The sequence below is a fragment of the Carcharhinus amblyrhynchos genome, chromosome 6 (assembly GCF_965287045.1).
Source record: "Carcharhinus amblyrhynchos chromosome 6, sCarAmb.v2.hapA, whole genome shotgun sequence".
NCBI classification, from domain to species: domain Eukaryota; kingdom Metazoa; phylum Chordata; class Chondrichthyes; order Carcharhiniformes; family Carcharhinidae; genus Carcharhinus; species Carcharhinus amblyrhynchos.
This window is the reverse complement of record NC_137329.1, coordinates 31,040,226-31,056,576: the sequence shown is the minus strand read 5'-3', so window position 1 is coordinate 31,056,576 and position 16,351 is coordinate 31,040,226. Positions and strand designations below refer to the sequence as shown.

The window sequence follows — 16,351 nt, the reverse complement described above, 5'->3', positions numbered from 1 at the left end:
AAGAAAAAATCCTCCTGAATCCAATTACCCATCAGTAATACTTTTAAAATTTAATAATGGTCATTTATATTTTGCAGCACGTATTAAGTGTTTAAAATGGAAGATTTGCATCCTCAGGGTGGGTTGATGGAGATGCACCATATAGTTTTTAAAGTTCGTCTGTGCTGTTTGTAACTTTGATGTATCTCACTTATTTCCTGCACACCAAATCTCATTTAAGTTTAAGACCTTACCGTGTAGTTTTCACAGCAATGCAGTAGCTGAATTAAGACATTGTGAAATTAAGTAAAATGTTAAGTCATTAATAGTTTCTTCCCTGCTCATCCCTAGCCCACTTGTGTTCATCATGGTGAAAGTTGACAGTGCAGAGGAATGGATTTTATTTTCATTTAAGTACATTTACTTAACACCATTGAACAGCAGGTAGGACTCCAGGATCAGCTGGAACATATATCAAATGAAACACTGACGGCCCCCCCCCCCCCCACCCCTCAACACACACCGAGCTCTCCTCTCTCTCTATCCCTCTGTTACCTCAACAATATTCCTGGGAGACTGAAATCAGATCAACCTATCTAACCTTCTTAACTCTGGGGGATGGGGGGCACAGGGGGGCGAGAAAGGGTGAAAGACTTAGTGCCAATTACAAGGGGCAAATTCAAACTGATGGAGTTATTCCTGTACAAGTTCAACACATTCAGCCTGTTTGGTGAAAAGTAGCCCACCTGAACAGAACACCCAGAAACCTACAGTCTCTCATTTGCCCCCAAGTTTTAAGAAATAAATTTCCCTCGCGTTTTCTTTCAAACTCAATAATCCTGGATTATTGGCCCCATGGATCTCTGGAATGACTAAGATACTCTCAACGGAAACCAACACAATGAGATAAAGGGCTGGAAACCATGCTTAGGAGGCAAGTGCAAGACATCTTGGCGGGCAGTGACAAATAACTGTTGAACACCCTATTGTGGCACACCAAAAGAAGTGATTGGACACATGCACTCTGGCAAGCTCCTCCTCTGTCTCAAATAGATATCCTTCGTCCATATTCCTGAGTAACTTCGCTGCTGTCTGGAAAGAACCATTTTGTAAGTGTGGCTATATAATGCTTTTTTTGTTTCCTCATTAAGATGACAGTCGATTGTCTAAGACTTTTGCAGTGTCTCCCAAGTAAGACTTTTCAGAGTGTTAAGATTGCAATGTTATTAGGAGTTTGGCACTTTAATTCAAACAGTACAATACGCAACTCAAAAATAAAGAATTTTTTTTTAAAAAAAGGGAAATCCAGTCAGGGCTCAGCTCTTTGTTGTTCTGCTTCATGATGTGCTTAAACGTGCACACGTGCTGCCATTTTGTGTTTTGGTTTTCTTCCCCCCCTACCCCCGCACCCCCCCCCCCACCCCTCCCCCACCCCACTTTTCTTTTTAAAACTATGAAATTTAAGTTATTTTAAATAGTTCAGATTAAAAACACATTCACAAGTTGCTGGTTGGCGCAGCATACCTGAGTGAGAATACAACCCCCCCCACCCCTTAAGAAAACAAAAACTAAGAAGTATTTTAAAACAAGCTCAAAAAAGAGAAAGGAAAAAAAAACCTTTTAAGACTGCCGGATAGCTGTGAATCTATATTAAGCAACAGCTTTCAAGTCCTGACGTTTTTTTTGTTTACAGGCTGTAGCCAGTAATGTAAAATGTCCATGATACTTGTAAAAATAAAAAAACAATCAGAATGCTTCACACATTAAGAAACATTTAAGACCATTGCTGATGAATCTGTTGGAGCCACACATGCAGGCTCATCAATAACTTTTGTTTTTGTTCAAAATAACAGTCTGATTGCAGTTGCTGTTCAGTTGGCGCTGATGGCCTCCTGATTCTCATTGTCACTGCTATAGTCCGATTTCTGATCGTCTTCATAGTCCTCGTACATTTCCATCTCGTCCTCGCCGTTCATCATTTCGTTCACGCCCAGGTTGCCGCTTTCTCCCTTCATGCTGTAAGTGCTCTGGATGACTGGGATGCTGGGCTCTGGACTGCCGGATTCGCTGGAACACTCGGATGTCAGTTGTGGCGATGCTGCTGTGGTTGCCATGGAGATAGCACCGGGATACACGACGCCTGCAGCTGTGGTGATTGGAATCTGAGGCTGTTGCCTGTGCACAGACGGACACTGGTTTGTTAGCAACCGATTTCAATGAAAGAAGCTATTTTCAAAGACGCGAAGAACACAACTCATTTACCTGATTTACCTAACAGCATTCGCAACTCTGGCAGTGGTACTGTAAGTATAATGAATGAACAGTGCTACCTCCTCTGGAGAAGCCTGGGGCACTTCATCAAGCGCAGTAAGAAATCTCACAACATCAGTTTAAGTCCAACAGGTTTATTTGATAGCACTGTCCCTTCATCAGGTGAGTCCCTGGGCATCGCTCGGAAAGATTGTACTATCAAATAAACCTGTTGGACTTTAACCTGGTGTTCTGAAACTTCTTACTGTGCTTACCCCAGTCCAACATCGGCATCTCCACATCACACTTCATCAAGTCAGTTAGCTACACTGATGAACATTTTTTATGACTGTTTGTAGTCTTATCATTCCACCTGCCAATGACCAACATTGCACTTTCCACATTATTACCTTCACAAGTTCATAAAATCATTAAGAATGAGGAAGGCATTCTGCACACCTTGTTATTTCCATCCTACATGTCCCCTTTGCTGCCTCCTTTTTTTGAATAATTGCCTCCACTGCTCTAACTGAGTCAATTCCATATCTTGATCACTCTAATAGTGGTACAATTTCCGAAGTTTACGTTTATTTATTAGTGTCACAAGTAGGTTTACATTAACACTGCAACAAAGCTATGTGAAAATCCCCTAGTCGCCATGCTTTGGTGCCTGTTCAGGCACACTGAAGGAGAATTTAGCATGGCCAATACACCTCAACCTAACATCTTTCAGACTGTGGGAGGAACCCACATAGGGAGAATGTGCAGACTCCACACAGACAATGGCCCAAGCCAGGAAATCTTCCAACAGACCATGACCATGCCATGGTAGATTTGTTAAGCTTGGTACGTGTGTTCACACGTTTGCTTGCACAGCTAGACAGCCTTAAGCCTACTATAAAACTGGTAATATGTTCTTGTTTGATTTGTTCTGTCAGCATTGATAGACAGTCAGGGAAGCTCTGTGGAGTTGACAGATTATTAATTACGAACAAGCTATCATCCTCCGCACTCCTGCCCATTTTCTCCATTTCATCTCTTACAACATACTGCCAGAACAAACAGAATTTCCACCAATGTGTGATCTCGCAATGGAATGAATTTTAAAAATGCTGGTCCCTAAAGTTCCCAGGTTATGAGAGGCCTGATTCCACCCAAGGGACCCAGAATATGAGATGGAGTTCTTGCTGACATTCTGAACCTCTCGGGTGACAGTAGGTAGATCTTCCACATATCTCACATTCCAGGGCATCTGTAGTGGGCTTCACTGGGAATGGCTCTGTTTACAACTTGAAAAAACAATCTTCAGAAAAGTTCCTTTGAAGCTATCTGAATGTCCCTAACCTTTCATAGAGTAAGACACTTCAATCTCAGAGGTAACTTAACGCTGGAATTTCTTCAGTTAAAGCTGAAGCCTCTTAAAGAAGAAGCACCTTTTCTTCAGATCCTTGGGGAATCTCATGCAGAATGACAAGACACAATTCTGCTTTGAAGTTGGTTTGAGCCAGGGCAGGCGCCTGTTATGACCTCAATGACCTAAATCATGCACTGCTAAGATTGTTAAATTGTACAAAGCTCATTGGTAAGAATATTTTTACAGGTTCAACTAATTCAATTAGTGACACCATGGATTAGCACTGCTGCCTCACAGTGCCAGGGACCCTGAGGTCTATTCCAACCTTGGTTAGCTGTCTGTGTGGAGTTTGTTTGTTCTCCCTGTGTCTGCATGGGTTTGGTGGATTGGCCATCCTAAATTGCCCCTTAATGTCAGAGGGATTAGGAGGGTATAAACACGGGGCGATGGGGATAGGGCCTGTGTGGGATTGTTGTCAGTGCTCAATGGGCAAAATGGCCTGCATTTCTGCATTGTTGGAATTCTATATTCTATGATATAACACAATTGTTGAAGAGAAAATTCAAGAAAGGTTGGGAACAATTTTGCAGAATGATTTGAAAAACAGAAGTGAATAAAAATGTTAAAAGACAGGTAAATGGGGCTGGGGTCTATTAATTGAAAGTGGGTTTCTACTGGTTTGGTGCATTTTAAATGCCAGGTCTCATTCGCATGCCATTGAGCAACTTACCACTGGAATGTGTGGGAAGGGACTGCTGGTTTGAATAGATAAAGGCGGTGGGCGTACAGTGTTTGCCGCTTTGCTCAAACAAACATTTCTTTCCAACACAACCTTTCAGAATCAGATAGAAGATGCTTATGCTTACCCCACAGTGAAGAACTGTCGCATCTCTTGTCTTCGGTTTCTCATCAACTGCTTATATTCACCAATACGCAGTTTCTTGCCATCCACAATACAGGTGCGCTTTGGTCTGGGCTTGTACTTGTAGTTGGGGTATTTCTCTAAATGCATCTTGCTGAGCCTGGCCTGCTCCTCATAATATGGCTGCTTCTCCTGGTTGGACATTGATTTCCAGCGAGATCCTGCGCAAGAAAAACAAAGATCAAAAGGCTGCTCTCATCAGGGTACACCATCCAAGAACTTGGGTAATGCAACATTGTAACTAAGGCACTGTTCACAAAAAGCATTGTGTCCCGTTTTAACTCTGAATTAAGTCTGATTAAAAATCACGAGGAAGAAATTGCAAAGATTCTTGGTCAGAATGAATGGTTGCAAGTGCTGCCAATCCTTTCATCGGGTAAATGGTCACCCTCCTCATTGATGTCAGCAAGCTACTTTCCACCTGGCACATTACTACCAAATTTGATACTATCCTCACTAAGTACCCAAATGGACATATGGTGGAATGTTACTGCCTCACTTGCCCGAGGCTCATAAGATCCTGCTCAGGGCCAACGGAGAATGCCATTCTGTGAGTCTCACTTGCCCCGATTCCAGGGCGGGTGTGCCAGTAAAATTCCGAGGCGGGTGTACCAATAAAATTCCAGTTATTCACTCCAGCAAGTGTAATTAGGATGGAACAAATTGGTTGATATTTTCTTCCTCTTTCCACAAGCAGCATTGAAGCCAGTGCCTTGAGAATGTTCCATAGGCCAGGGATATGCCATCTGGTGCATTTATCCACCGGGCCATTGTTTAGCTATTTGGTAACTCCTCACTAACTCCTGTTCTCAACAGTGTTAACTGTGGATTAGAGCTTGATTTGACTGAAATTACTATTCAACCAGCAAATGTCATCCTGCACTTGCATATGTGCTGTACGTAAGTCCTGCAACTGCTCAATCAATCCTCACAATATGCAACCCTACACACAATCTGCCTCTTAACCATTTACAATATTTCTATTCCCTTAGTAACAGGTAGATAAGTACAATGGCTTCTTTCTTTCTGCAAGTTCCAAATGATTAAAAGGCACTTTTTGAAAGCAAACATTCAATGCATTGATGGTGACACCCTTTCATTGTAAGTTCCTGATTTTAAAGAAAATGCACATAGAAGTTAAACTGAAGTGGTTAAGTCGCTACTGTATGTTTCATTTTATCATTAAAGTCTTCCTTTTTGAGGAGGCTGCCAAGTGAAAAATGTTGAAAGCATTAATGTAAGGATGTAAAGGCTTAACCCTACTATACACTACCGATCCTCCTGGGGACAACTTGTTGCAGAGCATAGTAGCAAGCAAAAGAGAAAAGAAAAATGGAAACCTATGTGGAACTTTTTGTTGTAATTCTGACTCTGCAGTTCCTTCGTCTTGAACATTTAAAATGCTCTGATGCAGCGATAGGAACACTGTGATAGGAACATTGTGATAGGAACTTTTCAATACAGTGTCTACACTTTCTCCAATCATTATTAGGTTTCATTATTAAAGCCTCCTCAGGCTGTGAACATCGTACAAAATAAAATACAACTTCCGAGTATGCTTAACTCATTCAATCTAAATGAAATGAAGACTTTCTTATTTTGGGGAGAGATGAAATACAACAAATCTAGCCTTTTGTCCTATTTTTCAGGATATTACCGAAATAAAGTAGCTGGAGTGATTATAAACATACTGATTGTAATTAAGAACAGTTGACGAGGTCTTGGTCAGGGAAATGCTTTAAGGCAGGCCTGATGTTGCCACTCAATCTACACAGCAGTTTAAAACTGACAGATACACTGCTGTTGCCAGCAGAACTGTCCTGGATTTTATATACTACTTCAAAACACTATCCATAACATAAAACTATGAGTGAAGGCTTCCCCTCATCTTGTAATTAAGCAAGTAGACCCATTTGCTTGAAAATGGTAGAAGAAATATTAAATGAAGGGGCCTTAATTTCTAACAGATTGATTTGTTGTGGAGGAAATGGGACATCAACAAATCATTTAACGAGAAACAGATTCTCTGGAACAATTGTTGTGGTAAGGATTTATTTTTCTGTAATGAATACCAAAGATGGAAGCAGCCTCATTCGGAAGCACCATGGGTCTTTTCTTCCATTATTTATGATTATTGTGCTTTAGACTTGTTTTGGAGCATTGTATGATTCCTGTCCATGCGCAAGAGCACTAACAAGTTGGAAGGGGGTCTCAAAATCTTTTTGGATTGGCAGTTCAGTAGACTGGCAATATTTGGGCTGGTTAGCTCGGTTGGCTGAACAGCTGGTTTGTGATGCAGAGCAATACCAACAGCATGAGTTTGATTCCCGTATTGGCTGAGATTATTCATGAAGGCCCTGCCTTCTCAACCTTGCTTCTCACCTGAGGTGTGGTGATCCAAGGTTAAATCATCACCAGTCAGCTCCCTCTCTCTCTCTGAAAAATGGGCAGAATGGCCTATGGTCATATTGGATTTGGCGACTTTCAAAATGCTTTAATCACACAACCTTTCCATCTCGGATTTCAGACAAGGGAATTTTTTTCATCAGTGAAGTGATTGCCAGTTGCTGCCATACCTCCACACTGTACTTTCTTCCTGACATGCTCAAATGTGTCCTTGCTGACCTATGTTAAGTCACCATCCTCCAATTTATCTTAACCCTGAAATTAAAATTGATTGACATCACCGCAACCTCTCTCTGTCAGCTCCATCAGCTCCACATCATTCTCGCTTATCTTCTTCTGTGTACCTTCACATGGGTGGCACGGTGCCTCACAGTGCCAGGGAACCAGGTTCGATTCCTGGTTTGGGTCACTGTGTGGAGTTTGCACATTCCCTCTGTGTCAGTGTGGGTTCCCTCTGGGTGCTCCAGTTTCCTCTCGCAATCCGAGAGACATGCTGCTTAGGTGCATTGGCCATGCTACATTCTCCCCCAGTGTACCCGAACAGGCGCTGGAATATGGCGACTAGGGGATTTTCACAGAAACTTAATTGCAGTGCTAATGTAAGCCTACTTGTGACACTAATAAATAAACTTTAAGTTTCACTGTGTGGAAACTCACTGCAGTTCCTTTGCAGGAATTTAACCCTGTCTGCATCTACCTACATCCTACAATCCACATGCTTTTAAAACCAAAGTTTGGTGTCACCTTGTCATTGCTTCCTAATTCACTTCACCTTTCATACTACTTTTTCCAAGCTTGAGGGATTCATTCCCATTACCCCTTGGTTACACATTTTTTAAAAAAGTCTGGTCCAATCTGAAACTGACAGACACTAACAATGGTCACCCTGGCAAATCAAATGAGCATTTGATTTTGAATTTTTGCTCCTAATCATCTTGTTGCCTTCCTTCACCACACCATCAGATGGGAATGATTGTTGCTTACATTTTAATTCACTTCACCATATTGCATTTTGTACAAATGGAGCTTCTCTGAGTTATTTTGGAGTACGCATTAAAAAATGTATTTATTAGTGTCACAAGTTAGCTCACATTGACACTGCAGTGAAGTTACTATGAAAATCCCCAAGTCGTCACATGCCGGCACCTGTTCGGGTACACTGAGGGAGCATTTAGCATGATCAATGCACCTAACCAGCACGTCTTTCAGACTGTGGGAGCACCCGGAGAAAACTCGTGCAGGCACAGGGAGAATGTGTACACCCCGCACAGACAGTGACCCTAAGCCAGGAATCGAGTCTGGGTCCCTGGCGTAGCAGTGCTTACCACTGTGCCACAATTCTGCCCCTTGGCTGCCACAGTTTCCTCGCACCTTTTAAAGACCTTTGCAATCTAGCCATGAGGCATGAGGCTGGCGTCAAAAGTATTCCTTTCTTGCGGAATACAAAATCATGTGTGTCTTTCACGTTGTATGTTCTACCAGACAGAACATCGGGAAAAATCCACTTTCCTTAATTTGAACCTGCACTGTTCGATGTGAATAATATGACTGCCAATAAGGGAGCTTGGTCCTTCAATAGCTTCCTATATAACCAATTGTAAGTTCAACAGTCAGCACTGCACAACACAGACCTGCCTGACACATCTGGATTGCATTTTCAGTAGCCCGATTTGAGCTTTTAGGTGGTGCATATTTTGCTTCAGGATAGGGAGAGAAGGGCTGAAAACATCACTTGTCCTGCCGCACATGCCGTTCTGTACGTCTGCTAACCTCCTTGAACACAGACTGACAAAGTAGACTCACTTTAATTCAAATCAGATTTAAATTAATCTATTCTCTTGAAACGCAAACAGAGATGCTACCTCCAAAAATGATCCTGAGTTCATTCATTACTTGGCATTTAAAATGCCGCGCAAGAGAAAAATGACACGTTTAAGCAACAAGTGATATTCCACACTCAAAAGTAGCGTTTGTGTCTGGCTGCATATTTACTGTACTGGAGCTCTGAAATTCATATACTAATACTCCTTGGCACATGCGTGAAATCCCTTTTGTTTGCACCGTGGTACCATCCCTTGTAACATTAAAAACCCACTGTTCAGAGAAACTGCAGAAGTGAATGCCGTCACTTAATGTAACTGAAGCAGAAAAAGCTTTCCTTTTGGATGACTGGGGATTTCATTGTGGTCAAGGAGCGTACAGGTCAGTTCACACTCACGCTTGGATCACAATATACATGCCACAGGACTCCATTCACGGAGGTGCGAATCTTATGTTGCTAAATGTGCAATATTTTTATTAATTGTTTCCATTCAAGTGTAACTCTCATCAGACAATAGCGTGGCTGAGGCTTTAGAAAGGTAAGACTCAGCAACCTACGTTTGAACCAACTTTTAAATGCAACATTAGAGGTCAAGATTGGGTGCCAAACGTGTTTTGTTCAGCAGGATTGACATCTTACATGAGCATAAGAAATATAAAAAGGTTTGAAATAAAAACCTTATGAAATGTATGGCTATCATGAAGCAGCGTGTGGGGTGATTTGTTTTAAAAACTAGCCTTACTCACAACTTTTATCACTTGCTCTCCCTTTTCCCCAAACACATCAGCTACAATGTCAAATTATTCCATCCTCAACTATTCTGGGGTTTGTAGGTAGTGTCAGGAATACGGACAATACTTTACATCACAGCAAATCTGTTGATAGTGAACCACAACTCGAAGTGTTCAACCAACACTTTCTTCTAGATGTTGGTGGAGCTGTTGTGAATACTCTAATTCTCCTCTTAGGAAATCTTATCCCGTTTCTGTATGTACTGCTTTTAGCAGGAAAACTCCCAGCCCAAACCATTCAGTACAAAAGCAAATCACTGCGGGTGCTGGAATCTGAAGTGAAAGAGGAAATGCTGTAAAATCTCAGCAGGTCTGGCAGCATCTGTAAGGAGAGAAAAGAGCTGATGTTTGATGTTTGAAACATCAGCTCTTTTCCCTCCTTACAGATGGTATCCGACCATTCAGTATTGTAAGCTCTGCAAGTAAAAATGAAATGAGGCAGGGGGAGCAATACCTGCCGCTTGTGAAGTATTTTTCAATCTTCTTATTGCACTGGATGGCATCAAAGTCTTAGCTCATCAATGCTGATAGTGGCAATATGTTCTGATCTAATTCTCTTCTAAAAAATATACATGAGTGCTCTTCAGATGCTGTGCTTGAATTCGGGACTCTAAAAATTGTGAATAAAATTGCAAAGTGGCATTTCTGGTCTTCTTAACCACTTAAGTTAAAGTATATTTATTAGTGTCAGAAGGAGGCTTACATTAACACTGTAATGAAGTTACTGTGAAAATGTTTGAGTCGCCACACTCCTGTTCGGGTACACTGAGGGAGAATTTAGCATGGCCAATGCCCCAACCAGCATATCTTTCAGAATGTGGGAGGAAACTGGAGCACCCGGAGGAAACCCACGCTGTCACGGAGAGAACATGCAAATTCTGCACAGACAGTGACCCAAGCTGGGAATCAAACCCAGGTCCCTGGCGCTGTGAAGCAGCAATGCTAACCACCATGCTGCCCATATCTCTACATATCCCTAATATATCCCTACTTCTGTACATCTATAATCCCAAGAAAAATCAGACCTTAAAATGCCATCATGGGATCCAAACAAACAAAAGCTTAATGTGTTGTCAGTGTATAAGATTTCTTCCCTTTCATTTTTTTTTAAAAAGATATTAAATGCTACTTTAAAACAGCAGAATAATTTGATCAGGCAATTCACATTTGAACATTCTACACCATCTTTTCAAGGCACAGATCTATTATTCAATAGAAGGGAATTCCTTTTTGAGGCAGTCATATCAGAGATAACCTGCATGTTAAAGTAACTGACAACTGATCAGAAAGAGTTAACCTTCCCGTGTGGTATGATCCCATATTTTGTGTCAAAATTGCATTCCTAATAAATATTGAGATACAGCATTTGATCATATAATAAATAATTAATTGGCCAAAATGGATTGACATGTATTTCCAATAAATATTTCAAATCCAACATGAATTCAGAAATATATCAAGAGAAATAGGGGGATTTGAATTTATAACTAAATTTATTCCTTATATAAACTGGCTCCTACAATCAATGAAACAAACCCGGGAGTGGTGAAAGGATTATGGTTCAGTAACTATTAGAAGTTAAATAAGCAAAACGCTCATTCATCATAGAAACAACTCAATATTAAGAGCTAATTTTATGTTAATAATTATAGTATAAATTGATATTTATGGTGTCATACTTAACTCTTCACTTTATGGATATTGCAATCACGAACCTCTGTTGATATCAACTGAGGGAGGGGTGGGGTGAGGGTAAGGGTGATGATCAATCAGTATTCGATTAAATCATATTAATGTTGTACAAATACCAATCAGCACTTCTCTGAAAGGAATAGCTCATTTTATTACAGCATAAATTAAGGTGCTGAAGTGGAGGAATAAAAAAAAGCTGTATGTTAAATCATTGAGAGATTTTAAAGATTCCAAGCCATTGATGTCCGAACAGCAGCTTGCTAGGCAGATTTCAATGTTACTTGGCCCTCACAGCCCTGCCTTTTGATCCCCGTCACCGCGATGATCCACTTATCTGCCAGAGGGCTCATAGAATTTGGATTTTTAAATCGCAGGCAATTCTTGCATCTTTGTCAGGCGGACAGTACACTGGACTACACTTCCCACAGTACTGCCCTTCTGCTTTAGTTGGTGTCCATCTCTGCAACCTACAATACATGATTCTGCAGGATGAATATTCAGAATGGATCCTGTTTTGTGTGTGACTGGATAATCCCAGTATCTAAAAATGTGTTGGGTTTCCCATGGTCACTAGATATTTTCCACTCTGAGTGAACATGATCATTTGTATGCCGGAACCTAAGAAAAATATTCACAATGCCAATCCCTTGGCTCCTGGAGGTGAGCGAGATCCTGAGGAGAGCTGGACATAGGCGGGGTGGTCTTCTAAAGGCTGGGGAGAGGGAGAACCAAGTGGGGGAGCCAGACCTTGGTGGGTGGGGGGGGGGGTTCCTGATCAGCAAAGGATGGGAGTGATGGGGGTGACCCCAAATTCCTACTTGAGGCCTTATGCAGGCTTATTCCCCCAGACTCAAAAATCGAGGCCTGGTGGGAATCATAGAATCACTACAGTGCAGAAGGTGGCCATTCAGTCCATAAAGTCTGCACTGGCAACATTCCGACTCAGGCCCTATCCCTGCTGTAAACCCATGTACCTATGCTGCTGGCTTCCCGAACACTAAGGGGTAATTTACCATAGCAAATCAACCTAACCTAAAAATCTTTAAAACTATTAAAATTTTAAAGCAAAACGTACGTTTTATCTGTACTAAAAAAACTATGGCTAGAATTTTCCAGCTGTTCAGGCCAACAACAGCTTATGTTTCCCACTGATGGCATATCCCTACTGCGGGTTTCCCGGAAGCGTGGTGTACAGTCAATGGGAAATCCCATTGACAGAGGTGGGACCAGAAGCTCCCACCAGCAGTGGATGACATGCCACCTCCCACCAAGAGAAACATGCCTCAGGGAGGCCAGAAAATCCCCCGCTGTAGCTCCAAAGTTGCTAAAGAAATACTCTTCACTACTTTCTTCAGCTGTTTGAAGAGATAATTTGTTCGAATATTCAAAATCTTTATCATAGCTTAAATGAAATAAATCGGATATCTGTCCTAAACTTATTTATGTCTTCTGTTCCTTCTGCCTTGACTTAATTTGTAGAAATAAACTGGTTTATGCTACCATCTAATATTTTATATAGCTTGATGACATTGCACTCATTAAGCACCATTTTTCTAGGCTGTAAAGAGACTGCGTTTGACTGTTTACATCCTTTACACTTGCTATTGCCTTCTTATCTTTAATTTTCTGTTTTATTATGTTAACCCAGAGAGAAAAAGAAATATTTTTCGCAAAGAACTGAAGTCGATTTTGTCATGTTACTTCAAGGATTCAGTAGATCCTATCACAAACAATTGAGAAAACTCATGTAGATCTAACTCCACAGAACATCTTGTCAATTTAAAAAAAATGGTGTGGTTTTCAGAGTAATTGCACCATTGTGGGATGGATATCTACCTTAAAGTATCAACAACCGCGTGTCATTACTGCTAAGTGTATAATGGGAATATATGTTTTAAAATTCTAAATATCTATTATTAGCTACGTTAATTTAGTTATTGCACCGTTGAAAGTTGCTTCTGATACAGACTTACTTCAGGCTTCTGACTCTGGTGTTATGCAGCGTTACAATAATGATTCATATAAGTTGGGTACCATACTGTCAGAGGAAGTTCTGAGAGAGTATTCATTGTGTTGTCTGAGACATTTCCTTTGGTTACTCACCCAAGATTTTGCTGATGTTTGAATTATGCATGTCTGGAAATGCCTGCAGTATCTTCCTGCGTTCGTCCTTTGCCCACACCATGAACGCATTCATTGGTCGTTTGATGTGCGGCTCGTTGTTGCTGCGACCCCTGGTTTCTCTGTAAACCCGTGCCTCCGTCACCGTAGTGCTTCCTGTTGGCCAACAATAATACTGCTGTAGTTTAGCTGGAGACCCATTCATTGCCTTACTCCCTGAAACATTGGAGCAGGAAGAAAAGAGAGCAACACAGTACATTAATTTTATTTAGCATGCGCAGAGCATACAGGATAAATTGATTTCACTTTGCATGGGCTCAGAGAGCCGTGTTTATTGTGCAGTGAAATCTAGTGTAGCATTCAGCTGACAGTATCCATCAACACAGGGCAATCTGCTGACTGCTGGGCCAGATGAAGGCATCCATTACCCCAGCAGTGAAATGCTAGTTCAGACATGACAGCTAGTGTCTGTTCCTCAGGATCAGCTCAGAAATTTATGATGCCCCAGTGCCATTGCTTTCTGATTGACACTCTTTTAGCAGAATAAATATGCTTGTGTGCATACATAAATGTTCAACCTTTATTCTCACATGTCAGAATATGTTGAGTCATCAGGTTCCTGCACCTTTACCAGGATCAGTGCACGGTTTTCTTGTGCAACGGGGCCCTCGGAGAGCGAATGCTCAGATCTCTTTTGGCACCAGCAACATTGTTCAGTGTGTCAGGGCTGAGTATTACTGAGTGACAATTTGATGAGCTGGAGAGAGCTACAAGTTCAAGTTCAGCTCAATCTGAAATTGCTGCATTCTTGACACTAATTCAAAAGGCTCTCTAATCTAATGAAGGTGCACCTTCAGGTTTGTAAGCCATGCTTCACAAGCAGAAATCGTAATGCCAAGACAGCTTCTAGTAGCTAAGCTGGAATGAACTATTGTTTAGTGCGTTTGATTAAGAGCAAGAATAAATGAATTCGGCCTGACATTCTTGTTGATCCTCATTTTCCCCTCACACCACTCTCTGCCCATTCTCTGTGGAATTGCATTCTATGTGAATTTTTATTATGTTACTTGAGAAATGAATTATAACATTTTAAATATTTGATTTTGATTTGATTTATTATTGTCACATGTATTAGTATTTAGTGAAAATTATTGCTTCTTGCACACTATACAAAGCATACCATACATAAGGAAGGAAAGGAGAGAGTGCGGAATGTAGTGTTACAGTCATAGCTAGGGTGTAAAGAAAGATCAACTTAGAGTGAGGTACTTCAAAAGTCTGATAACAGCAGGGAAGCATTGTATTTGCAATACTAGTGTATTTTCATTAAATATGTGTTCATTACAGGAGAGATCTGCTGTAATATCCTTAAATAACCTTGCAATATAAAGCATTAAGCAGGGGATCCGTTGTTCAGCCATCAGCTGGTTTCTGTCTTGGAATGATATTGCCTTTTTAATTATAATTTCAAATCCATAATTTTCAAATGTAATAATTCATTATGTGATTATAGTCCATCATTCAGTTTTCATCCATCTCAAGTTTAAAAGATTAACTCTGGGAGCACAGCAGCAAAGTGGCTGTGTTACTGATGTAGCAATCCCGAGGCCTGGACTAATGTACTGGAAACGTGAGTTCTTATCCTTATCAAAGCAACTGGGGAATCGGAATCTGGAACATCCGTAATGAAAACCATGAAACTACTGGGATTTTGTAAAAGCCCTTTGGTATACTTCAGGGAAGAAAAGGTCCTGTCCTTAGCCAGTCTGACCTGTATAAGACACCAGACCCACATCAATTTGATTGAATCTTAACTGTCCTTTGAAATGACCAAGCAAGCCGCTCAGTTATCTTCAAGAAAGTGTTCACTGCCACCTTCCCAAGGGTAATTAGTAATGGGAAATAATGAGTTGTGATCTAATTGAAATATAAAAAAAACCTTAAAAGGGCTTGTCAGGGTTGATGGTGAAAAAATGTTTCCCGTAGCTGGGGAACCTAGAACCTGAGGGAGGGGGAGTCATCATTTCAGAATGAGGGGCTGGTCTTATTAGGACTGATTAGCAACTGAGGAGATTAGGAACTCCAATTAGGACTGAGATGTGGAGAAATTTCTTCACTCAAAGAGTTGAGAGTCTTTGAAATTCTCTACTCCTGAGAGCTGCAGATGCTAAATAGTTGAGCATACTCTAGACAGAGTTCGATAATTTTTGAGTTTGAAGGAAATTAAACGATATGGCAAGGAAAGTGGAGTTGAGGTAGTGTTGCCAACCCTCCAGCATAGGCCTAGAGTCCCTAGGAATTGAAGATTGATCTCCAGGGAACTGCTGTTTACATTCCTGGGAAAGAAAATCATCAGGACATCAAAAAAGTTTGGAGTATTTTTGTCATTTTCTTTGAATATTTCTCTTTATCAGAATTAAATATATTGAAAATTGGAAGGATGGCTGTCCAATTAGTTTTGGCCCACTAATGGCTGAAGCACAGGGACAAGTCTTGTAATTACATCTCCAGCAATACATGTTAATCATAACTGGCAACCCTAAGTTAATGTGGAAGATCAGGGATCATCTTCTTGAAACACCGAGCAAACTAGAAGGGGCCAAATGACTTTCTGTTACTCCTATTTCTTATAATAAATGCTGGCCTTGCCAGTGATGTTCACATCTCATGGATTAATTCTTTTTAAAATGTTGAATATGAACATTAAAAAAATGCACAGCACAGAGGGCATATGACATAATGAATTCTGAAAGTACCCCCGAGTAAATACTAGACTACAGAGGCAACTTTCGGAATTTGCACCCCTCTCTCGGAAGCAGAAATGTCAACTACCTAGCCAACATGATTTTCCATCCAAAGTCACATCCAAATTCTCAATATGCACTCCAGCAGCTGAGGTTATATACCAGAAGTTTTAGACTTTATTTATTAGCGCCACAGGTAGGCTTACATTAACACTGCAATGAAATTACTGTGAAAATTCCCTAGTTGTCACACTTCGGCACCTGTTTGGG

The 16,351-nt window shown here is 40.9% G+C and overlaps 1 protein-coding gene across 10 annotated transcripts in view; it reads right to left on the bottom strand.

The window, feature by feature from the left end:
• Nucleotides 1-1,462: 1,462 nt before the first annotated feature.
• sox6 (SRY-box transcription factor 6) overlaps nucleotides 1,463-16,351 on the bottom strand; it is a 615,141-nt gene continuing 600,252 nt past the window's right edge. For 7 of the 10 annotated variants that reach the window (XM_080190145.1, XM_080190148.1, XM_080190144.1 and 4 more), the window contains 3 exons: nucleotides 13,320-13,553; nucleotides 4,450-4,666; nucleotides 1,463-2,154 (listed from right to left, as the gene is read on the bottom strand). In XM_080190145.1, the coding sequence (XP_080046271.1) occupies nucleotides 1,851-2,154; nucleotides 4,450-4,666; nucleotides 13,320-13,553 (755 nt within the window). In that variant the 3' untranslated portion in view covers nucleotides 1,463-1,850. The remainder of the gene's footprint in view (nucleotides 2,155-4,449; nucleotides 4,667-13,319; nucleotides 13,554-16,351) is intronic. The other 3 variants (XM_080190147.1, XM_080190152.1, XM_080190153.1) reach the window with 1 other exon arrangement.